Source organism: Cygnus atratus, chromosome 6 (assembly GCF_013377495.2).
Source record: "Cygnus atratus isolate AKBS03 ecotype Queensland, Australia chromosome 6, CAtr_DNAZoo_HiC_assembly, whole genome shotgun sequence".
Taxonomy (NCBI): Eukaryota; Metazoa; Chordata; class Aves; order Anseriformes; family Anatidae; genus Cygnus; species Cygnus atratus.
The window spans coordinates 25,023,893-25,050,246 of NC_066367.1; the positions used below are offsets into that span (position 1 = coordinate 25,023,893).

The 26,354-nt window shown below is 38.7% G+C and overlaps 1 protein-coding gene across 1 annotated transcript in view; it reads left to right on the plus strand.

Annotated features, from left to right (window-relative positions):
• MYLK (myosin light chain kinase) overlaps positions 1-26,354 on the plus strand; it is a 147,210-nt gene that overhangs the window by 95,808 nt on the left and 25,048 nt on the right. The window contains 7 exon segments of the mRNA XM_035536847.1: positions 2,824-2,874; positions 4,548-4,675; positions 8,101-8,254; positions 20,382-20,684; positions 24,313-24,351; positions 24,450-24,543; positions 25,376-25,579. Of these exon segments, the coding sequence (XP_035392740.1) occupies positions 2,824-2,874; positions 4,548-4,675; positions 8,101-8,254; positions 20,382-20,684; positions 24,313-24,351; positions 24,450-24,543; positions 25,376-25,579 (973 nt within the window).

Genomic DNA, 26,354 nt, shown 5'->3' on the forward strand with positions numbered 1-26,354 from the left:
TGTAGTTGTGAATGAACAAATTATGTTATTGAGGTCCCTTCTGTGATGAACTGGATAGTTGATAGTAAGCAGGGAAAAGTGAGAGTGGTATCTGAGTATACAGACATCTGTTCCGTGTATGTGTTGTGCAAAGGCAGAGAGTGACATTGTCAGCCAGGTGAAAGAAAAACCTTGAGATATTAAGAGTCAGAGTGAAATATGAACATTCATAGAATAAGATGACTCCACCAGAACCTTGCCTGTTAACTAAGATACTGCACCAAATATGCTGCAAAGACCAAGAGGTAAAAGCTGAGTGAAAATCATGTGGGATTAAGGAATTTGGTTTTCCTCCTATTTGTCTCCAGTGATATTTCTGAAAAACAAAAATAGTGTCTGCAACCCAAGATGTCATTTGACAAATGGTACTTTTTACTCATCGCTGATGTGCTTTGTTCATACCAAGCTTAATGGAATATGAAAATAGCTGAATTCATGACGTTGCTTTAACTAGTATTAAAAGCCATTATAATTCTAAGGATATACTAAGCAACTATTCCATTCTCTGTTTAGAGAAGAGAATCTGAAGTCTGCAGCACATGAAAAAATATTTGCATGTTATTAAATCATATAACTGAGTTTCCATGGGATTATACATCTAATGCATAACTAATGGATTACTTTCATTAATGGGGATGTTTAACAGTTGATGATGGGCTAGATTCTCCAGCCCTTCCAAGTGGCACCTGATATATAAGTAGTTTCAACCACATAACTGTAACTATAGCCTGAAATAAATGAGCTCGAAGTGTGACCATGCAATGTTAAAGAGGAGAACTGCTTTGAAAATACCGTTTGTCACTTTTGCTCGTACAGCTTGGGCAGGAAAGAGGAGCTGGAAATATATATGCTGTCACTTACTATAGCAGCCAGGGGATTGTCAGCCAGTTAATGGACCAAAAAGTAATGGGTCCCTTCAATGAGCAATAGTGCTCTTCGAAGGCCTCTATTTAAAAAGAGTTAAATCCACAAGGAAGATATGGTCCAGTTATACTGGGATAAAATCCCCAGAAGCACTAATCTAAACTTTTAACTGTTATGTTGAGCTGACAGTCACTGAAGAACGGCATCCTTGGGAGATAGACAAGTCTTCTTTTTTGACTCAGCCATAAGTACTGCAAGAATATCCTACCTCTCCATTTTAGCATTTCTGGTTCCAACAAAATCAATAAAGACAGAGCATATGAAAGCTAAGCATACCTTGAAAGAAAATCACTATGAAATGGAATATTTTATAAGAAGGTGACAACAACTTCTATATTCAGAGCATAGTGAAACATTCCCCAGAATGTACTGGATAGACACTGGTGTTGACAGCTAAACCATGACTTATTAAAGCATTTGGTCTTTTAATAACCTATAGCACATCAGTTGTTATTTCTAGCAACTCTAAAACTAAAATCCAAGTCTTCACAACTGTCTGTGACACTAGAGCCCCATGATGGGTTCATTTCTCATGGCTCCACAGGGCATCAGATGATATGTTACCTGGGTATCATGCACAGCTTGTAGTTTGCAAGTAGCAACGGAAGTTAAAATAACATTCACTCTTTATTGCTTTGGTGGGGGTTTTGGTATCCCCGTTTTGTTTTGGTTTTAGTTCCTCATTGTCTTCTGACTTTGAAGTATTTTAAACAATGATCCAAATAATTCAAACCTTTTGACACTGTTATGGCTACCGCTAGGCACCTATGTAGATGCTGCCAAATATTCAGAATCACTTAGCAGATATTACCTCCATTGCAGGCATCAATATCTCAATAGCCTGGCTACTCAATCAAGCTGCCTAGTTGAGTACAAGAAAATAAGAAACGTCCTTTCAGAGCAGAGGCCATCCTCTGACAAGGATGCTTAGGATAGCAGATAAAAAGAGAGTGCTTTAAAAGGAATTATTTCTTCCACTTCTGGAATTCAGTGGTTTAAAAGCATCCAGACTGTTACATTTAATGGCCACCACTAGACATAACTCCTATGAATCTGTCCTTTTGAACCTTTCTGTGTTTCTGACCTGCAAAACATTGTCTGTGAACCTAACTTGCGCATGCTACATTTAAAAACACTTCTTTTGTTTCTTTCAGAACTGTTCCCTGGTACTTTAATTGGATAGCCCCTAGGTCTTTTTTCCGAGAAATAGTGAATGGTCATTTTCTACATATCTGTCTTCTCAACCATTTTGTAATTACCATTCACAATTTTGTAGAACATTGTCTTCCTGATATATAGATGCCCAGGTGTCAAATACTGGGCCATACTTTTGGATGCCATGACCCTTTCTTTTGTGAATACTTGAAAAAGTTGTCCCTGCCTAGGGAAGAAGATGTGGCAGAGGAGTGATACGAGTATTTACTGCCTGTATATGTCTGTTTCTTTACTAGCTCACAAATTGCATGATTAGTATGTGGTGTTCACTGCTTTAGTTTTAAATGAGCTCATTCAGCATTGATTATGCTTGAAGTTTGAGCAGATATTCAATATGAGTTGGATCTTGGCCTTGTGTTTTTACCTCGTGAAACTGCTATGAGGAATGGAGTATGACAGACTATGGGATATGGGCAGCAGATTTCTTTGACTCTTTTAAAAGTTACCATTTCAACAGTGAAAATTCTGAGGATCATTCAACATATCAGAAGTGTTTTTTGAAAGTGTTTTTAATTCTTGAGTTTTATATGCTGCAAGATCATAGATTTCCAAATGCCAACAAAGAATCACTATGAATGTAAGCAGTTTATTTGCTACCTTCCAAAACTCACCTTTGACTTAACTTTATTTGTATTTTTTTATTAGGTGAAGCAACAGTGAAGAAGAAACCAGCTCCAAAGACTCCTCCAAAAGCAGGTAATCATTTTCACGTATCACCTACTTGGAATAAATAATAAACCAATACTGTTTTACAGAACAGGCAATGCATTTCTAAGTACAGCCGTTTACCTACTGAATTTATCATACATGTGTTATTAAATGGCAAGTATGAGGATCTGTGAGGACAAAAATGAAAGCTGAGTCCAGTTTTCAAACTTGTTCATCAAGTTACACGTGGTTAAAACTTCAATTATGAGCATGCAAAAAAGTAATTATCAAATAAATTATAGCAAGATCCTATAGCATGTCAGTATTGTAACTCTTGCCCATTTTTCTATCCACAACACAGTTTAGCCTTCAGTGAGAAGTGTTTTAATATGTATCACAGAATGCCACATCTGCGTGAGTAGGTACCACAAAGAAGCTGATAAACCATACGTTTCCTCTTAACTGGCATTATTGTAACTTGTTTGTGTGTTTGCATTCTCCTAGGAAAAGCTATATTTAAAGCTATCCAGAATGTTCCTTTGTAAGAAACTGCTTTCAGTGTCCTAAAACTTTGACAGGCTTTTTGACTATTCAAGCTGTTTTCTCTGGCAGATGTGTGCCTCAGCCTAATTTCTTTCAGATACTTTCAAAACAAAACAAAGCAACAACAACAACAAAAAAGCTTTTCTAAGGAAAACAAACCACTTTGTTTTACTGACATTGAAAAGAAAATAAAAGCACTGTTTTCATGCCCAGTAGCCCTGTGCTTTGGACGGGAACGTTACATTTGGCAATGAAGTCATTCTAGTGTTAGGGACTCCCTTTTAATATTTCTGTCAAAATATCTTTATATCTGCCGTCCCTCACCCAAAAATATTTTTTTACCATGCTGCTCCTGTAAAGCAACTGAAAAGGTTTAACCCTGGAGTTGTCAAGAATGTGATATTTCTGGCATCTGTCCCTAGCAGTTGCCAGGGGCCTGTCACACTCAGCATCACAATTGAGAGGCAGGAAATGGCACTAATTGAAAAAGAGAGGTTCTGCCATCTAACCGTACCCAGATGATGAGAAGGAAGAGGAGGAGAAATACCTGTTTCCAACGTGGAGGAATAAGAATGGGACTGCAAGACTGAAAAGACTGCAATACACAAACAAAAGGATGTAACATTGCTCATAGGAGAATTGAATATGATGAAGAAAAAGTTGATTTCCTTCCTTACCTCTATAATAGATGTCCCACGTGATGCTCACCTGGGCATTCTAGAAAGAATATTTAAAGGCAGCTGTTGAATTTTAGATTTTATGAATGCTGTTGATGACATTAGGGAGTAGGTTTGCAGACCCTTTCGTCATGTGCAAATTGAGATGAAGTTAGCTGGGGCCCTTCAAAAATACAAAGTGAAGAAGAATCCTACAGCAAAACATTTTGTAAACTGTTTGGAATTGATGGTAGGTTTTGACAGTTTCCACCTTCAGATTTCTGTATCTTGGTCTTGTGTGAGCAGCTTCTGATGTGTAGATTGTTACTGCTTCACTACAGTAGAATTAAAAATGTCCACAGTGTTGTTTCATTGCAAGCAACAGATAAGTGCCAGTCTGTATTTCAAATGGCACTCTGAAACTGTTGAACCGAAACATGTGTTTTGAATTTTAAGAAAAATAGAAAGTCTAGTTACATAAACGGATTTTTTTTTAATTATTTTTTTTTTTATTTTGGTCAGCTACTCCTCCTCAGATTACTCAGTTCCCAGAAGACAGAAAAGTCCGTGCTGGTGAATCAGTGGAATTGTTCGCCAAGGTGGTAGGAACAGCACCCATAACTTGCACCTGGATGAAGTTCCGTAAGCAGGTAAATTGTTTTCTGTTCTGTTTTAACAATCATAAAAAATATAGCTGGACAAGAACTCCAACAACCCATCTTGTCAATCTCCTTTCTCCAGGGACTGGCAGTATCCATGTCATTCCTGTCATATGTTTTCTTCACCTCTGCTGAAAACATTACAGTGATGGAGATTTCACAGCCTCCATTGACAACCTACTGCAGCGCCTAAATATCCATAACGTTAGAAATTCTTTTCCTAATGCCAAACCTAAATCTTTCTTGCTACAGTTTAAACCCATTGCTGTGTGTTCTCTCCCCTAAAAGTAATGACTGTTCCTTTGAGAAAAGCCTTAGACCATGTAATTAAAATATAGTTGATGCAAAGGATGTAGTATCTGAAAGATATTTTTCACAGGAAATGTTTCTGTCCTTTAGAAACAATCTTTTCTTCATTGATGCTAGTTCTAAAGCTATGTCAGAGGGGCAAAATACCATGTAGAAAACTTGAATGAAATATCTTAAAACACAAAGGTCACACTGCAAGACATATCAGCAACTGTGCTGCCCTCATTCCCTGGATTTAAAGTTCTTTCTACTTGAATTACTTTCCTTGTATTGTATTGCATATGTCCATAAAGGCAGCTTATAAAAAGAGTTTCTTTAATGAGTAATTAAAACACTTTAAACCAAACAATCCAATATGCAAGTACAAGTTGGAAGATGAAGTGCCATGTTAAGACAGAGCAAATGTAAATATGTACTGTAGCTGCTATTGTGTTTATTTCATTCTGAATTTGTTATGCACTCTATAGAACATAAATAAAAACAGCTCCTTCTACAAGGAAGTTTATATTCTAAATCCAGATGGGTCAGCATTTAATTGAAAAAGTTCTAAACAGTTTGCCAGTCCAAAGGGTATTCTAGCTTCCTTCTTTGCTAAGCCTAAATAACTTATTTTAGGGGAGAGAGTGTTTTTGTTTTCATTTCCCTGAACTCTCAAATTTCCTTAAAATTCTTTAATTTAGAGACTGGAATTAAAAAGCGGTCTACTCATTTCCACAAATATAGGCCTCAGAAGTGACACTGAGTTCCCCATTTGGCTGAGATCTGTCTTGGCGCATGGATAAAATGTACCCTTCAAAAGTGAGTTGCTGGTATGTGCAGGTTTCTGAGTTCATCAGTGAATACAACAGTCCTATTTGTGTAAATTTCAAGATTTTTACATACAAAGTGAAAGTGCAAACTGAGACCAGTACCTAATACTACCCCTATCAGATCTCTGGTTCAACAGTTTTTTTCATTTGTAAAAGGATGGTAAAAGTAACCATCTTTATTATTTCTTTTTTAATTATTTACTGTGAGACAATCTAAAGGCTTGCAAAATTGTAAAATCAGATGGAGGATAATTTTTTTAGATGGGTCAGGATGGCAGGTGAATGGTAGATGATGGTAGAAAAGATGAAGCCTCAGGAAGGTTAATAAACACTGTAGGAGGACAAGTGAGGGTAGCAGTCTTTCACTCATTGAATTAAATGGGAAGCCAATTACTATGTGCTGCATTATAATAGCCAATAGTAACAGCCAATTACTATTACTGTGCTGCACTATTATTTTGCTTTCTTTTTCACTTATACTTCATCACACCTTGTTTTTATCCTGAATTTCTTCCTCCTCTATACATGTGGTTGATTTCAACTCTATTCCATTCCCAGTCCTAACAGTGAAAAGCACCCAAGTATTCTTATAACTTTCCTGTGGACTATTTGTTGTAGTTACCTGAGCAAAGCCAGTGAGCGTTGAATTCCAATTTCAGCCCTTCCACTGTGTACAGCAGTGAGCAGGAGGGATTCATCCTCTCTATGTCCTTCCTCACATTTCCTCAGGTACAAGAGAGCCACTGTAGCCTCCATCAGGTATATTCTGGACAACTATCTTTTGCTGGAAGAAAGGGAATGTCACCAAGTTATGAGCCATACAGTTGTACATGATTGCAATCTAGTGGAGTGATGCTGGAGCCATGCTTAGCTAGAAAACTGAGAAAGCCTTTGAAAGCTTCTTCTATTGTTAGCTGAGTAACAAAGTCTGTTGTTTAACCTTTCCAATCGTTGTAGACTCTTAACTACGACCAGTGATTCTGTTTTGGGAACGTAGGAATCTATCTTCCTGTTGTCTACACCCATTGCAATGGGTATATAATGCATATCCAGTTCTACTAGACTGCTTTTTTATTACTATTATCCTTTGACTAGTTCTAATGAAGCAAAACATATAAACCAGTACAGAATCTCAGAAGAATGAAGTACATGGGGAAGAAAACAACTTTCAGAAAAATTTAAACTCTAATCCTATATAATCCCATTTACTAACTTTCTATAGCAATTACTGTAGGAGCCACTTTCTCAGGTTACTTTTGGGCATATAGTAATGTGCATGTTCCATCTCAGATGAGGAGAAAGCAGGGTAGGTCCTGATCTTAGCCTTGTAATTCCTTATTCTCTGAATATATGTGACAAGATAAGCCAAACTAAATAGCCTTCATTTTTAATGAAATTCTGAGAATGAGTTGGAAGAGTCACATATCTAAAAAGGAAGTGGTGGGAGGAACGAGGGCATTGACATTGTTGTCTGTTTCATAAGAACACAGAGTACAACTTCTATAATTGCAATGTAGCATTATGAGGTTTTAAAATAATCTTTCATGTCTCAAGTTAATACTGATTAAAATCTAAGTCTCCTTGGCCATTTATGCTATGACAGCTTAGTTTCAATTAAAAGCTAGTTCACAATGTGCCTATGGTGTTCAGCTGCGATTTTAAGTTTGGGCTCTCCAGAAAATAAAAATGCCTTAGGAAGGCTAAATCTGATGTTTGTACTTCTCTCTGCACAGCTGTACCATTACATCTCCATTTCAGGCAACATCTTCAATTGCTCAAAACAATGAAACTGTTGCCCTGATTTATATGGAAGTACAGAATAAGGCTGGTTGAGACAAGAGGGTAAAAGTCATAGCTATGGATGACTTGCACATTCAGCTTCTGAAAGGAATGGCAAATGAATTATGGTATTTAGAGCTAAACCCTTGTGACACTGTGGTCACTGTGAGTTAGTTATGTGAGACCAAATTTTGTTCTTTTGCCAACTAGACAGTGTACACTTTAAGCCTGTCAAAGGGGTCATAGAAAGTGGAGATCCTGTTCCTTAGTGGAGTCCCACCAGAAACAAGGATCCTTGTTTCTCTTGCAGGACTGGAGCAATTGTAATGTTCCACTGCATTTCTAGATGTCTCATGTTGATTACACTCTTTATCAGCTGCACATAATTCACTGTTGTGATAGAGTTATCTGCAGATGACTATCATTATGCTGACCTTGTGTTGTAATTTAAGCGCTTTCATGTATAGAGGTACAGCAATTTCTCCTGTAAGATCTTTTTTTTTCTTTTCATCTTGACAGATTCAAGAAAATGAATATATCAAAATTGAGAATGCTGAAAACAGCAGCAAGCTAACAATATCATCAACGAAGCAGGAACACTGTGGATGTTACACACTAGTTGTAGAGAACAAACTTGGCAGCAGACAAGCACAAGTCAACCTTACAGTTGTTGGTGAGTCCATAATAATAATTTAGATATATAATTATGCTAGACAACAATCTACATTCACTTTATAATATATATGATGATATGCAAAATTAAATGAAATTATCAGATAAGTTAAGAAGACTGAAAAAAAAAAAACCCTAAAATTATCTGGACTGTATAGCGGCATTGTAATAACCACTGTAAGTAACTTCAGTAGGGTTATAATGTGTTTTATTTTCCAAAATTACTAACTATAGATGGAGGTGTAAAATAGCCCAGACTTTATAAAAACACAAGAAAAAAAAGGTCATGTCTCCAATTTTGGTTAGATACCACTATAGTCCATCTCTTCACATTTAACATTTGTAGCATCGAGATATTTGCTAGACTGCAAATTTTAAAACTGCTATTTCAAGAAGGCCTGAGATGACTCCTCTTAGACTGTAAATTTGAAAACATCCTGTTGCTTGGGGGAGGGAGGTATTATCCTTCTAAATGAAATTCCTACCGTTGTCTACTTGTTTTATAGTGACAGAAAGCATCGGACAGAGGCAGTCTGTTATGAATATGGAGCCCTTTACATTTGGAACATTAGACACATGTATTTTTAAATACACATCTAAACTATGGAAGAATCACTTAAAGCATAATAAAGTTTCAAAAAGACTTGTCAGATGACAACTTCAGAGCACCAGGTTTGTTGCAGCAGGCTGTGGGTATCTACAGATAATTTTGGACTGGTAGACAGTTTCAGTATATATGCATATATAACTGCTTGAGTATTAGAGAAAACCTAGAGCTGTGACATCTAGCTTTGAAAAGGCCAACGAACCCACCTTGGCATGGATGCACTGCAAATGGTTTCCAGGGAAATCTAAGAAATGTCCATAGGCAAAGAGGGAGATCTGTTCAAAACATTAGTCTGCATCCTTCTGTTCCTAGGCTCTGGTCTCTGTGGCCTGTGGAGGGGTCTTGACATGAAGACCCCCTCTACTGCGGGAGTGAAGAGCATGCCCAGGCATTTGGACAAATTCTAGTTCAAAAAGCAAAGCTTCATCCTAGTGATGCAGTCATAACTGCATTGGCTCTGCTGCCCTTACAGATATGTGGGCTAGTGAGTAAAGCAAGTGTGTATAATGCCAAAGGCAAAAATCGGACTTCAATGAAATCCATGGCAAAACACCAGTAACACAAGTTGGACTGGAAATCCATTTCAGTGATCCAAAGAATAACATGCAAAGTTGAATGAGTAGAATCACACTTCCAAGTACAATGGCCACTACAAAAGAGTGAATGTCGTCGGTTGCGTCCTGTTGTGCGTATCGTCAATACAAGTCTCCTGATTATTTAAATTATTTTTTGTCTAATCTGTGGCACTGGTTGCAGTTAAAAGATAACAGTGAATGCATATAAATATCAAGCAGATGCCAACAATGTGCCATAGAATGCAAGAATAGATCATAGATAAATCATATTATTCCTTCCAACAGTAGATTGTACAAATCAGAAGTGTAGCTAGGTTAAAAATGAAACCCTTGAAAAATTAATCCTCAAATAACTGTTCTATATATTGTTCTAACTACTGCTTTTGTGTCCAAAGTCTCAACACAGCTGTCTAGCAGCTAGAGGTAAGGCAGGAGACAATCTCTTTACATTTCCCCTTTTATCACTCCTTCCTAGGCAACTGCTGCAGTCTGTTAACTGTAACAGGTTATTCGGCAAGATGGATTTTTTCTAGCTGAACCAGGCCAACAGTTCCTATGATCTTGTCATTATGTGATCCTTGCCTCATTATTATATGTCACTGTTTCATGTCTATTGGAATTAATTGGCTTGAAAATCTTTGAATTCTATAACCTTATAAAGCTACATCTCAGCCTCCTGCTTTGCTTTTTCATAAGTGAGAAATGTGCCAGAGAACAGTGGGATTCCCAGAGATGCTTTCGGGAGAGTTGGGTGAAGAATCCTTACAATGTGCTGGAGTTTGCCATGCATTTTGGCTGATGACAAGCTATCTGTTTCCAACTGAAAAGAATAAATTCCCTCTTGTAAAATTGCCAGGCTCTTCAGTGAGACATCTCGCTGATGTCAGCACTGCCAAAGGCATTACAAAGCCTCAAGATTTCTAGTTTGCTCCATATGCTTTTTAACGATAGATTCTTCTATGTGGGTCCTCAAAAATGTGGGAAAAGGGGGCAAAAAAAATGTCTTCCGTCTAGGGAGTAGGTTTGAATCTCACTACTGAGATAAAATCCCTCACCCCATTTGCACCTTAAAAGGTTGGAAGATGTTGTCTTTTCTCCAGAGCCTGCTCAAGTCAGGATAGGGAAGATGTACTTCTCTAAATACGCAAAACGTGAGAACTCAGTCTACCAAAGCTCATCCTTAGTCCTAAATTCTCACCTGTCCATTCTCTCTGCTCTGTCCAAAGTACTGGGAAGAAACTTGCTCTCCCTGCCCTGATCCCCCATTCATAACAAGGGTTTGTGGAGAAAGCCCTGGTGCTAGAACTGAGTCAGCTATTTATAAAAAGAACTATAACTCTGTGAGAGCTGCCTCCCTATCAGTTCACCAATGAAAGGCACATCTGTGTGTATGCTCTGTGTGCAAAACATTGCTGACTGACCACAGTCCACAATTAGTCTTGAATGTGTTGAGGAAAACTACAGATACAGAATATCTGCTCTCTGGAGGAGTGTGTCTGAGCTGACCTAGAGCTATGTCTCAAAGGTCTAAGTAATGGGTTTCTCTATTCTGAGTTTCAGCAAATCAAATGCATTTGTTAAAATATAAAATTAAATAAATAGGAAAATAAAGAAGTATTTATTTTATTATTACTTTTACAACCATGTGAGTTGCAAAGTCTTCATGGTGATGGGCAAGTTTGCCACGTGAAAGACTCCAATACATGTTTCCCAAATTAAATTTGGACTGTAACACATGACAGGGAGCAGGCTGCCCAGAAAAGTTGTGCAGTCTCCATCCTTAGAGGCATTCAAGTTCAGACTGGATAAACATCTGAACAACCTGGTCTGGCCTTGTAACTGACACTGCTTTGAGCAGAACCTTCCTGAGGATATTTAAGACCGTCCTGGATCTTCCTTTTTCAGTTAGGAAAGTAAAAGTGGGAAAAGAAGTACTTGAAAGAATTCCAACTGTATTCTAAGGATTTTTTTCCTTTACAATTTTAATGAATATCTATGAGCAAAATGTCCATTAAACTCAGCCTCCAGTGTAATCTGTTTGCAGTCCACACACCAGATGCAGAGATATCTAGTCAAGTTAGTGAAGACCCTTGTTAATTGTTTGACAGGATGGTGTGATGATGAGTACACAGGACTGAGCCACCAGGATGGAGTCTTGAGTTTAACATTGCTTTATTGCGTACCTTTGTGCCTGTATAAGCACTAATGATGCTGGGAGACCTGCAGTAGAAGGAGAAGACATCCAAGTTAAGCAATATCTTCTCTTAAAGGATAGACGGTTTCCAAAATGTCCATGTTGAGTTCTGTATTGTTAAGATTGGCTCTCTCAAATAAGCAATTTCATTAGCTGAATGATCTCTCTAGGGAGATTTTTTGCAACATGTTTCTGCTCCAAATCCAAATCAGCCTGATGTGGGACTGAGCTAATGATTTACGGCAGATGCTGTGTCAGATTAAAGTGGACTTTTGTTGCCAAAGCTATATTAAATGAGCCAGTGGTGAGCTGAGTGTGAAATAGGACTGATTTAGGAAAGGTAGAGCCCTCACTCTACAGTGATAGCATGGAATATTCATTCCTTCTGTGCCATTTACTGGCTGTATATGTGTAAATATATCAAATTGCCATTTCTGAACATTTTAGGTCTGTGACAGGAATACCCTATACTTTTGAAAAGGAACTTGGTCTTCATACTGGCTATAGCTGGGTACTATGACAAAGAGTCAAAAGAATAACAGAGTATTCAACAAGGAGAATGTGGCACTAAAGAAGTGGTCTATTCTGCAGCTGTGCTGCAAGCTTCTTTCATGATTTTGGGCTAACTGCTCAATGTTTCCATGCCTATAATACAGGGGTATTCTGATGTTCAACACGGTTTGATGAGTACTTTTTGATATCAGCAACTTTTTTTTTTTAATACAGAGTTAAAAGCACATGTACTGCCTACCTGTGGCAGTTTGATCAACTTTATAAATCCTTTAAATCTGTGTTGTTTCTGGTGTAGTTGTAGTATTGCATAAAAAAAAAAAACAAAACAGGATGATGATCAGTGAGCTGTAAGATAGATACATATGCAGAAGAATAGGAGCAATATTATTATACCCTGAAAAGCTCAAATATTATTATTGTATATTTATTATGCTAAGCAGTTGTGCACATAACGTGTACTTTGTGTCCTTGTGCACTGTTGAACAGTGATAAACCAAATACTTAACTATACTTATATTTAAGCACGTTGCATGCAGGCATGTAGTATAATATGAATTCATTAAGTAATACCCGCTCCTCTGAATGACATTATAATTCTGTACTTGGTTTGTGATGGAGAGGTTGCATTCTGGGACAAAACTATTATTTCCATGCCTTTAGCAGAACCTGTATGAGCAGAGTCTTTCCAAGCAAAAATGAGAAAATTGAGAATTAGCTGGAGAATAAGATCAACACTAACTCCAGCAGTCATTGAATATAATGGTAGGATTGCTGATTGTTTATATAAAGGAGTTGGTCCTGGTTCAGCAAGTGACATAGATGCATGCTACATTAGCATTACTTCTTTGCCCTTATTTTGTATTATAAGGAAATGTAGTAGCGTAATCAACAGTTAACAGTGGCACTATCAGTGTTTTTGTGAGTGTCTGAGAGGTCTGGCTCGGTGCTAGCGGCTCAGACTGAGTGGATCCAGTGGTGATTAGAAACTGTTATCCATCTGGAAAAGAAGAGAACACTTCTACGGACAACACTGCAGCTCAGAAGTGCTAACATGACTGCTTCTGAAACTTATTTCATCTTCTTTTGAGGAGCACCAGATTATATCTTGCAGTAGCCATGTGATTCCCTGTTTACATCTAGGGTCTGAGAATGCAGTGAATTTCCTAAGAATATGTGGGTGGACTTGGCCTCTAACCTTTAGCCTTTTAAATTCCTTTGGATTGCTGAAGGATTTTTGTTACCAGTTTTCTGGTTAAAGGGCAACTAGACTGACAGTTAAGGAAGAGATGTCTTCTCTTACTGTTTTTGTTTCTGTTGTTGTAGTTTAAGAGTGCTGTGACCCCCACTGTCAGTCTCCCCTCTAATGTTTGGTGGCCAAACTCTGCATCCACATCTAAACTAACTTATCACAGCAAGATAATAATGTATAGAGGAAAAACAGCTTACATTGCCTTATCCATCAGTGCCGGCACACTGATGAAGCTTTATTCCTTGAAGGGCCATCTAGTTTCAATGTCATTTCTGTTAAGAGAAATTATAGTAGAACTCTGCCTAGTTATTTTTCCTCATAGTTGCCTTCATCTTTCTTCTGGTGAAGAAAAGGAAATATTACAGCAGTATTTCTCACAACAAACTTCCTGTATTTTACCTGCTGTTAAATGCCAGGAATGTCTTACTTCCTAAGGAATAATTCATCATGACTCCAGTTCTGCACATGAGCACGGTGTTCCTAGGACCTGAACTCACACCATCAGGGACTTGGAATCAGCTTACAGTCTCACCAGGACAAGTCCTAAAACTTAACTCTGCCTTTCAGGAGACAGGTATCAGAGGCCTAATTCAACCAGTTATCAAACCAGTTGCCTAACATGTAGCACATGAGTAATCTGAATAGCTTGTTGATTCAGGCACAGGAACAGATGGTTTAGGAAAAGGGCTCCTGAGAATGCATTATATATTTGTTTGTTCCATTAGGCCTGTGGCAGAAGGAGATGTTCTTGTGCTGAGGGCATTTGCGTAGGAGTGGTGAGATCTGGTTTCATTCCCAATTCCATTCTCCTGTGTGTCCTTGGGCAAGGTCATTTTACTCTTTTATGCCTTGGTTACCCCACTGGCAAAGGGGGAAAAACAGCACAAAGTGGTGCTGTGGGCCTTCAATGTTCACGAGCTATTTTACCTGCAGGTCTCAAAAATGCAGATTTTAAACAACAGTTTTATGTCAGCGTTGTGGGGAGGGATCATACTTTGAGGAGGCTAGCACGAGTCTGCTGTGTGTATTAAAAGGGACGGGTGGATTTCAAACTCTACCAGAGCTGCAGGTGTGGAAGTCCCCTGAGCTAACTAACCTTGGCCATATAGTCCTTGGCTCCTGATGGGGAGGCTGCTTCATTAGCAGAAAAATTCTGTTCATTTCATCTTCACTTGTGTTATTTTGAGGGAGAGTGCACACATTCTTTTCTACTTTACTTTTATGCTAAACCTATGGTGCAATAACACCCAGAAGGGCATTAGCGGGTGTAAAGGGGTGCAAAGGGGTAATAATCTCTCTACTCACAGCACTCCTGTCCCTTGGAAAAAAAAAAAAAAAAAAAAGCTGCAGGGCATAGTTTTCCGAGCACAGCAGAGAGGTCTGCCATGACCCTAAGCCCTGTCAGCAATAATGCAGGGTTCAGTTATGGCCTTTTATGGTTTCGCTTCTCTCCTGCTGATGAATTTCAAATGAAGGCTTTGCCAGTGCTGTCGGCATGGACAGTGTTCAACTGGCTTTTGCAGCATATTAAATACCTTCTCTGGCTAAACAGCCCGTGGGATGGAATTAAATTGTTTCTTTCTGTCTGTTCTTTATCTGGCAGACAAATATCACAATAGCTAATAATAGTGTTATACAGTAATACGATAACTGGATTTAGAAAGAAACCAAACCAATTTTGAGAACAGATAAAGACAACTACTTCAGAGACATTGCTTCAGTGCTGTCTCTGTTGCTGAAATAACTTTTTTTTTTCAGGGCCAATGGTTATATAGTTCTGTTTTCAGAGGCTTTCTACTGCAACAGCATTGCTGCTTAAAGCACTGCCGGAGCCATGCAAGCTCTGAATGTGCAGCAAAGCCTTGGAGCCTTACTTTGGCTCAGGCTGACCGTCCCATCAAGTAGCAGAACGATTGCTGTTTCCCTGCGCTCTGAGTTAGATAAGGAGAATGCTGCCTTTTTTGGTCTCCTGGAATGGTGCTTGTGTTCTGCAGACTCTGTAAACTGAGCAGTGCTAAGAGGCCAATGAGGTCTGCATAGCACGGTTTCAGATTTTGTGGGAGTCCTGTATGAGCTGGGGTTTGCTACCTATACAGAAGGAGAGAGAGTCTCTTATCAGGAGGAATTTGGGGTTACAGACCACTGAAAAAGGCAAGGACCTCAAGACAAATCTGTTTCTTAAATAACAGTTTCTTAAATATTTTTTTTCTTAAATATTTTTTAAATATGTTTCTTAAATACTGTGCATGCTTATGCTTTACACTTCTCAGAGTGTACAAATAAAAATTAATTAAAGGCTACTCCAGGGTGTATATCAAAACCTGTTTACCAAAATATCTCTGAGAATTTGTCTGAGGAGGGAGTGCAGCTGAATGCAATTTGAGTAAACAAGAAGTGCATGTTTCAATCCCGGTATGGCCTTAAATGTGGCTTATACATTTCATGCGAGTCCAGCTCATGACTTTACCATCTGCCCTAATGAAAGTATGTCACAAAGAATAAACTGGAACCTGACCTCCTTGGTCTGGGGTAGCAGTAATTTATGTCTCCGTTTGTTGGGAAGTACCTTCTTTCCTAATCTGTGCCAAGTTTGCTGGAGCACAAAGGGAGAAAAGCAGTCGAGTCCCCTTTCACATCACTTCCACTATCCTCTTACTCCCCTGTGCTTGGTGAATAGTACTACATGAAGCAGCTGCTGCTCCTTCCCCTGTGCCATTAGTGTCAGTGGCTTTACGCAGTCTCTATGCTGCTGTGCAGAATAGTCCCTGCAGCAGGCTGGAGGCCAAGTTAGCTGATTGCCCGTCTCCTTTGCCTGCAGCTGGGCTTTGTGAGGCACCTCAGGGCAACCCTACTCTTATTCCTAAAGAGATTACCTGTGGAGCTTTGTGCTCGAGTCCCCCTTAGCATTTAGCTATCCAACCTGCAACTACTTTGTTAGCCTTTGCTAACTATTAGGCAAAGAAGGTGATCATGCATCCTAGTAAAAGAGGTATAAGTACTGCCTGCTACGAAGGGGGTGTAGCTTGTAGGAATCTGGGCAAATTCAGTAGGACTATGTGGACACAGCCAATTTGACCAGGACAATCTAGAGTATCATAAAGCATATCATAAAGCATAGCTAAATCTTTATTTTGGTGTTATAGTCATTCTGTAAATTAGTCAAGACTGAAACACCCCTGGTTTTGTATAGATAAGACATCTTAGGATAGAGAACATACATGTTTTCTTTTGCTGCATCCAGTAGTGAAGCTGAAGTTAGAGACTGACATTTAAAATGAATTGTTCCCCCTACCATTAGAGTCCTATGGAAGTGTTCACATGGAGCAATGTTATCTTGGAATGCACTCACTTCCTTGTAGATCATATTTTGGCTTGTGGCTATGGTTTGGTATGGGACAGCAAGAACAAAATTGTGGTCCAGTGAAGCTATATAAAATCCTTGCAATATATGCCTAAGTGTGAAGCACGCGTTTGTAAAAGACTGCACATGATATACAAATGAAACATTGAAGATGGGCAGCTCAAGGACGTGAATGATATGCTAAACACTAAAACAGAAGGACAAAATAGAGAACCATGCTGGAGCTTCTGCAGCCCTCCTCAACCCACTGGATATTTTTATTGGAAGCAGTTAATTGTGCTGATAGAGATTTCATATTCCAGAAGGGAATGCAGTTTGGCAAAATGTCCTAGCTTTCAATACAGACAGATGAATAAAGGGTAACCTTTAAAATCCCCACGGAATAAACTATTGAGAAACAAAACAGACACATGGAGAGACCATCTGTAAATTCTCTGAATGTGCAGAGCTGTAAAATACCATCCAGTCTGATATCAAATAATTTCTAAGCGTGGTAAAATGGTATATACACATCTGTCATATTAAGAAAGAGCAAAGATTAAGCTTTCTTTCTTGTTTATGATCTTCCATAGCAGCTACTACCCCAGTATTTATACATTGAGCAGATCTGCAAGCAGCAGCACTTGGTAGGCTTCAAACAAAAATGTGCATCTTTCTGGCTTGAGCAAGTCCAGCCGGGGTTACAGGTTCACTTATTTTCTTACTGGGAAAATATATATATATATTAGAAATGTAGAAATATTCCCAAGACTGACAGATATTAGACTAAAGTCATGCAGCATTTTCTTGACAGCTAATGTACATGAATGTTTTCTCTCTAGTGATCACATACCTTAAAAGCCTTGCTTTATGTAAGCTATGCTGGTCTAAAGGGTTGCCATATCCAGGTGAGTCACGGAAAGTTTAGGCAACTGTTAAAGCATGCCCAGAGTTTCATTTGGAAACAGCAGAGTGTTAAAAGTCAGCAAAGAAGTCACTGTATTCTCATGTCCTGCTGTGCTCTGCAAAGACTGAAGCACATGAGTTCTTTTCTCCTTCACATTAAAATTCAGTGTATAGCTCTAGCCAGAAGCTGTCAGATGTATGGATCTCTATAACCTCATCTTCCCTCTGAAATGAAGGTTTTAGTATTAGAGCAAGCTACTTTTTCTTTTTTTTTAAATAAACCCATAGTGCCCACGTTTAGCTGTGTGCATGGCAGATGTCAGAGAATCTGCACTAGTTTGACAAATCTGAACAGATGCCTCTGGAGTGTGATAGACTACTGGCTCTTCAAAGTATTTTCCCCTTGCTATCAGCAACTGCTCTTTTCTGTTTGGATTTAGGATAAGTCAGCTCTTACTTATCCAAGTGCTTATATGTGCATCCTGAGATGGTGCAATGATGATTATATAGGAGGAAAGTATGACACACAGCTAAATGTTCTTCTGAACAGATTTTGAAGAGGACAGAGGCAATATCATTCCCCATGAGGTCTCAATGCATAATAATTTGTAGTGAAAAGTAGTTGGCTGTCATTGCTACTTGACTGAAAACATATAATGCATGTGTGCCATGTAAACGGTTCTCTGGAGCCTGGTGCCGTATTGCACAAGGGTGGTGAAATTGTGAGTGATGTGAGCACTGACCTCTTGCTTCTTGCCACCCCAAGGAGTCTGGGGCATGACTACTGCTCTTCAGGCACCAGGAGCCTGAGATACTGTTCTTATCTTTGCTACAATCTTTCTTTCTAATCTTGGACCTCTTTCTAATCATTTAACTTCTCTGTTATTCAGTCTGTGATACCTTAAACTACAAATTTATGCTTGTTAGTAGTCCCTTTGATTTTGCCAGAGAATGAGACCAGTAAAAAGTGACAACTAAGCATGGCAGTAAGCCATTCCAGAGGTTAAGGACACCTATTTTGTTTAACAAAAGATGTACAGTATAATGATGACTCCTAGTGGAATGGTGTTTTAAGTGTTGCCAAATTGAATGCAGATAAACCCACTCTCTGGCAGCCTATCTCTCTTCTGCCTGGGCATTCTCACATTGAAGGCAGCAACAAACCCTTGGTGCTCAACTCTCTTCCTCTCTCCCAATCTTTTCCCTCATACTTAAATGTTCTATTCATACAACTCCTAACATGTTTAAGTTGGGGCAGAGGTGGATATTCAGTGACAACTGCAAATGAGTTTTCTCAGAGAAATCATTGGTCAGTGGAACTCTGTAGAAAGAGATGGCCCTGTTCCAGATGGTGAGCTGTCTTGATCCTACCCCATTTTCCCCCTTTATGAGTAAAACCATGGCACTCAGAAGGAGAGGTCTCTCTGTCCAAGAACTAAAGTTGGGCTTCTGGCAAACTGTGGCCACTTCTGTCTGCTAAGTGATTTTCCTAGGGATGATAATTTCAGTCTGGAGAGACAACTGATATAGTCTACCACAGTAAGGCTTTGATCAAAGTCCATAGCAGTTTTCACCAACTTTTGGATGATTTTATTTCTCAGAAAGTTGCCAGACCAGCCAAAAATACAGCCACTCTGCCTTTCTTAAGGAAAAAGTGATAATGTCCATTATCAGTTTTAACCAGCAAAAGGGGACAGGATTTTATCAGTCAGTGTCTAATGCAACCGCTGTAGCATCTCACACTTGCTATCCTTTTATTTTCATCTTCTCTCATTTTATTCCATCCTGTGCTTTCTCATTCAGCCTTTAGTCACTAGTTCACCCAGATCAACATCATCATTATTTTGTAGGTTTTTCCAGATTAACTCTGAGAGGATTATTCCCAGGGAAGACATCTAGTTCCCTTTAAAGTCTTTAAAAGCGCTTAAGTTCATAATTCTTTTTTTTTAATCAGTTATTTTTTTTTAGAAGCCAGCATTCTTCTGTCTTAGGAGAACATTCATTTCAGTGACTAGTCAATGATTAAAATTAATTTTGAAAAAGTCATATAACTTCAAGGTTTCTGTATTGTGCCAGACATTTGTATAGTTGGTTGCTCATCTACACACCAGGTTCTGATGATATTGGCTTTTTTTTTTTAACCAAAAAATGCACCAGACTTCCAAAGTCTGCTCACATAAAACTCAAGATATGTGTTTCTATGTCAACATACTGGTTTGGGTATCTCTGATACCCAGGTATAGCTGGATAAGTGGTGCATAGAGGCTATGAAATGTTAGCAGGGGCCTTGAATTATGGAAGCAGAAGAAGGGAGCTTGGGGAATAGTGTCACAGCTATGGTGACTGTTAGAGGGTAACCCTCTAAGGAAGTTCATCAAGGAGAGGTTTGCACTACTGTGGGAGATTTGATTTCAGCACTTGCCAGCATAGTTGTGACTGGTTTTAGTCTCAATGGTTTCTGTAATGATAGCTGTGAAGGGCATTAGGCTTCAGAACAGCTTAGCAGGATGCCCAAGGACTGAACAGCCCATGCTGAGGCCCATGTGGGATTGGCATCTGCGTTTGCTAATTCAGGTATGTCTGCCTGTGCTACAGCTGTATTCTTACTCTAGTACAAACCTCTGAAGCAGAACAATAGCATGGAAGGAAAATGGTTGTTAGCTAGGGCAAGTAATACCTTAACAGAAGTCCTACCTCTTACCCTTCCAATTTCATCTAGTGTGCTTTGCATCTGTATTTTGCAGATAAACCAGACCCACCTGCTGGAACACCTTGTGCATCAGACATACGGAGTTCCTCCCTCACTCTTTCATGGTATGGCTCCTCTTACGATGGTGGAAGTGCAGTGCAGTCCTACACCGTGGAGATCTGGAACTCAGTGGACAACAAATGGACAGACCTCACTACCTGCCGCAGCACGTCTTTCAATGTGCAGGACCTGCAGGCTGATCGGGAATACAAATTCCGCGTGCGAGCTGCTAACGTGTATGGCATCAGTGAGCCCAGTCAAGAATCCGAGCTGGTCAAAGTTGGAGAGAAACAAGAAGGTTAGTTTTTAAAAGAAATGTCTAAGTTTAATTAAATCATAACAGTTCCCCAGTAGGGTCAGGCAGCTTTGCCACACTCCTTCGCGTGTGCTTCTGTGCAATGAATGCTTAAGCTGGCTGTAAGCATGCTGAAGTCCCTTTGCAGCTTCATGTAGGTGTCTGTGCTTATGTTTTCCATGCATCAATTGTGGAAACTTGGCTTCAGGAATCCCTAAAACCTGCCTTGTGAAAGCAACCAATAAGTTGACTTCTGGCTTGCTCCATGCATGCTGGCTGACAGACTTCTGTTGTTCAGCACACAGGTAAAGGGAGATAAAATATTTCACACGTTACCCATTCAGACCTTGCCCAACTGTGAAATTATGTTTGGTGGCTTACCTGAAACATACTGGGGAATTCATTTCACTTTATAGTGGACATACCATAGAAAACCAAGCCAAAAACACTATCCCAAATTTGCTTTTGGAAAAAGCAAATGAGCTTGCTGCCAGTCAAGCACTGAATACACAGCAGAAATTGAATTAGCCTCTCATACTAGACATGATTTCTGTGCTTCAGATCCCAGCATGGTAAAGCACCTCAGTCCTGTTGCCCCTAATACACCTGATCTTGTGAAATTGTGACTTGTATCCTGCTTAGCATGTTGGGTTTGCAGCATTGTATGGGTGCTAAAAATATTTTTTAGAGTTTTTGATTCCAGGTGCAATGCATGTAAAATATTTTTCAGTATGTTTTTCCTCTTGTCTGCTTAACATCTTCTCAATTAGGCTAATGGGAAGAGTTGAAGCATTTTAGAAATGATTGTAAATTGTTACAAATGTTTTAAACACACACAAAGAAAATCAATATTATTCTTTTTAAAAACAGGTTTTGAGTACAGATTTCTGTGCCCACCCACATCTACCTACTGTGCAAGGATCACTTTGATATTCCTACCACACTGAAAATCCCAGAACCAAATTTTCAGCACCAAAATTATGTATTTTGCCATGTTTCCTGTCTTTGGAGAGTGGACTGTGTGTTGTATCTCTCCCTCCTTATCTTTATATGCAGAGCTTTAGTGTTTTAAATGTCTCACATAGTCCTTGTGATGTTATCTTTCATTGCCACAGCAAGACAAAATGATAGCAAAATGGTGCAGCACCACAAAGCTGTGTAAGCTTCTCAACAGTCATTTCCAAGCACAAGGAAATCATACTCCAAGTGTTTTAAAGATTTAGAAACTGATGTAAATCAAAATGCAACTTCTCTTCAAAGGGAGAAAAATAATGTTAAGAGTAGTAATAAAATTGAAAGAAAGCTAGGCGGTATTGGCTTTTCGTAGTAGAATTCCCTGTGTTTGAATGCCCTCTTTCTTTAGTTGCAGGATGAACACCTTCTAGAGCTGGGGACCTGACCTGTTCCTAGATTTGCTTTTCCTAGAGCAAGCGCTACTTGTACTGGACAAAAGCAAACAAGCTATTTTTCTTTTTAAGTCTGACAGTTTTCTTACATAGATTTAAAACAAAGAGTCTATAGAGCAAATGAATCATTGTGATACAAATTTTTAACAGTCAAAAAGTTTCTTTGGGTGAAAAGAAAATGCATTTTGTTTGCAGGAGGGTGGGTTGTCTTTGTGCTCGCAGTTCCAGGGCTTCTAGCTTTCTGTTCTTGATACTGCAGCTAGCGTGAAGAAAGGGCAAGTCATATAAAGTGTGATTTTTCAAGTGCGTGAGTGTAGCTGGTGCCTTAATTGAAGGCAGTGGAAAATGCACATGTTCAGCACTTCTGAAAGTCAGGACATTAAACTGTCATCTATGTAAACACTTAGCTGAGTAACAGGGGATTTTTCCATTACTGCCAGGAAGAGTGATTACTGATTTTCATACTGAGGTGGCCGTTACATATCAGCAATCTCAATCTCAATAAAATTCTAGCAAAGAAAGGCATGGGTAACTTTTCAAAGTGAATTTCAAGAAAACAGCTACTAAAATAAGGTAGTAAATCACAAGAGATTAAAGAAGACATTGCCGTGTTTGAGGAAATCTTTTTACCATTAACACACTTCTGAGAAAGGTTTTAGCACAGCTATGCAGAGCTTACAAAGCTCAGATATATTCTATTTAGTTAATTTAGACTTCCAGTTGTGAACCAAAATGTTTCAAGTTCATGTCTTAAGTATAGTGTCGCTGCAGAACAGGGAACTGACTTCTTTGTCTGTCTAATCACCGTTTGGCAGACCTTAACTACTGGCAGTGTGGCTGGGATCAGCTCCCTTAGGCAGCCCTTAAAAGGGGAGGAAAATGTGATGTGCTTTATGCAAGTGTGGTTTCTAGCTGAGGAAGATCTGAGGACAGCTACGCCTGCATGGGGAGGGCTCGCTTCCCTCCCTGCTCTTCTGGTAAATGACTGCAAACCAGCGAGTCTGTTTTGGGACATACAAGGGTTGCAAATCCTGCAGAAAGAGAGGAGGACTTTAGTAACAGATTATATTTACTTGATTGGCTTTGCTACCAGAATACATATGCAGGGTTATGTCTTGAATATAAAAAGGTGATGCCTGCATCAGATCAGTTACCTGCGCTCCCTTCATCTTTCTTTCTATTTTCTTGTCCACTACTGCACTTAACTCTATACTCTAAGGCAAATAAAGGTGTCCAGAGTAATGTGTTAATGTTCCATAACGTGAATTGGTTGACACAGTGGGGATAAATCATTCGATTAGGCTTGCACTCTATGATGAAAAAGTGCAGCTTTGGCAGCTACAGGGAAATTCGTACAGGTCCCCGTGAAACTGCCTTTGCAGCTGCTCAAATTACTGGTCATAGCCAGAGGTCTTAGGAGCAAGTCCAAGCAGTGTAAGTAATATATAGCAACATTCCAGCTACCACCCCTTTGCCTCATACCTGCAGGCAACATAGGGAATAACACACAAACTGGTGCTACTGACAGTTCATTCACATGAGAATAAAAAATTAAAATCAGAACACTCAGGCCAGCTTCCAATCTGCCTTGTGTCATGGGGCTTGCTTACACCTCTGCATGCCTTTGAATAGTCCTGCAGAACTGAGTCTCCATTTGGACATCTTTGCTTTCAAAGTTCCATGCTCAGGAAGGTGTACACTCTCCAAATTTTCTAGTCATCTTGAGTCTGAAAAATGCATCTCTATGCTTTGCAGGAAATCTTTTCATCTATAAGCATGCTTTAATTTTAGGTTTGCAATTGCAAAAATGCATCAAAAAGCCAGAAAAGGATTTGTCAATGAACCAGAAGTGTAGCTATTGATTTTAATATTTTTAATTTATTTTCTATTCCATTAAGGCTTTCCTAAAGCAATTTATTAGATGATTTTGAATTGATTCAGTATGCTCATGTTTCTACTAGGGAGGTAAAGTAGCCAAACACTGTAAAACACATGAACTAGATTTATCAAGAAATGGTGACTGAAGTTTGACTATGTAGTTATTAGAGATGAAAAAGTGGTGAAGAGATTTTAATTATGGAGTTAATACACAAAATCCCTGACTGGTTTTGCTGCTTAGCCATAAGGGTCTACCAGTTACCCATGTTACTGTGAATAATTTGACTGCTTTATGTGAGTCCAATATCCTATTTAATGCATTATTCATGTCTTGATTTTCTTTACAGAAGAACTCAAAGAAGAGGAAGCGGAGCTATCTGATGATGGTAAGAATTTCATATTTTAATCAGGAAAAAATAAAAGCTATGTTTTTATTTCATGTTCTATGGAGGTTTTAATCACGGTCCTCACTCCTTATTTGTAGAAGGGAAAGAAACAGAGATTGAATATCGGACAGTTACTATCAACACTGAACAAAAAGTTTCAGATGTCTATAATATTGAAGAAAGACTGGGATCGTAAGTACTATACTGTGCTTTTAAAGACACATTGCTTTCCAGGCTACTAAGAAATTACAAGGCTAGCAAAAAAAAAAAAAAAAAAGAGGAACACACTGTGCACTTGCATTTCCATTATATCCATTAGTGGTTACAAGATTATCCTGCCCACAGGCTAAAATCTCTGTTGACAGTGGTTATAATCCCAAGAGCATTAATAGTATTGCTCAGAGAAGGTCAGCGATTAGCCTGGCTGTTTCTCACTGCTCAAACTCGTGGTTATGTGAATTGCATGCCATGATAATCTTTGAGCAATTTGTGCTGCTGGTGGTGCTGAAGGGCAGAGGATCATGTACGGTTCTCTTAACAGAGCTGGCATTTATCCTTCTGCTGGCTAAGTGTGTCATAGAGGTGCAATTGTACATACACAATGAAGTGAATTGAAAGTATTGAAGACTCTATCATTCAGGTTCTGATTTCATCTACATCCTGACATTTCACTTCAAACCTGAGATGTTTCCTACCTTCTGCTTCTACATAGGTGTATGGCCTATGGAAAACTGTATGGAGACAAACTTGAGTCACATGAACTAAAGAGTGCTAGGTGTCCCTTTTTTGAACCCTCTTGTATAAAAAATGTTAATTGTAAAATTGGGGTCTCTCTAAATATGGTAGTCATCAAAATTTCTTGCAGATTACTCTTCACAAAATCAGTACAGAACAGTACTCGATATGATGATTTTTTTTTAATTTCAGATAGTGTGGTTGCACTGGCATATTTAGTAAAATTTTGTTAGTCTTTGTGGACCATGCATTGTAAAAACATTTTATGGAAATAGATGTATGTTTTCAGGGGCAAATTTGGACAAGTCTTTAGGCTTGTTGAAAAGAAGACTGGAAAAGTGTGGGCAGGAAAATTTTTCAAAGCATATTCAGCTAAGGAAAAAGAAAACATAAGGGATGAAATCAGCATCATGAACTGTCTACATCATCCAAAACTCGTCCAATGTGTAGATGCCTTTGAAGAAAAAGCCAACATCGTTATGGTCTTGGAAATGTAAGTATAAAACGGATCATGCTAACAAAGCTAATAAAGTTGGAAATAATTGTGCATAGAAAAGTAGCAACTTACCTAGATAAGGGTGACTGACAGAAGCTTCAGAGTCTGCAAGGTTTCACACCTTGTAAGTTTTTCCAGTCATTCATCCAAGCTGTTTAAACTGTGTAAGTAAATCTGTGATGTCTTTCTTTAAAATCAGTGACAATGTGTTGCAGACTTCATTATCTATTTCATTTGGTTTTTAATCTAGTACGTGTGGTGCTTTTCTGCAGCTCACTCTTCTATTGCCAACTTGGGAGGGGAGAGAAAAAAAGTTAGTTGCAATTTGGCTTGTTTTTAGAACCAAAAATGTGCTTAAGGAGGAGAAAAAACATTTTTCTTTAGGAAGTTCTAAACAGATATTGAATAAGCTTGTGTCAAATTTCACCTAAACACTGACCAGTTATCTCTTGCAAAGAACTGTATGTGGATGAAGAATAGGCTATAGAGGAGAAAGATATACTTGCAAATGCAAACCTTAAAGCTATATTACAACAAAATAGTTGAATTTCCATGAAAAAATCACCCAGGGAAATTTATAGTATCCAAGAGGTATTGAGAACACTTGTTCACATCAAGGGCAATATCCAGTTTTTATATTTTTAAGAGACCTTAAAAAGGGATTAGTCTGATGAGTTTTTCCTGCAACAACATAAACACTCCGATTGTAAAACACTTATTTTTAGTAATGGAGATCCATCTAAGAAATATTCACAGGTCAGCACAGTGAATG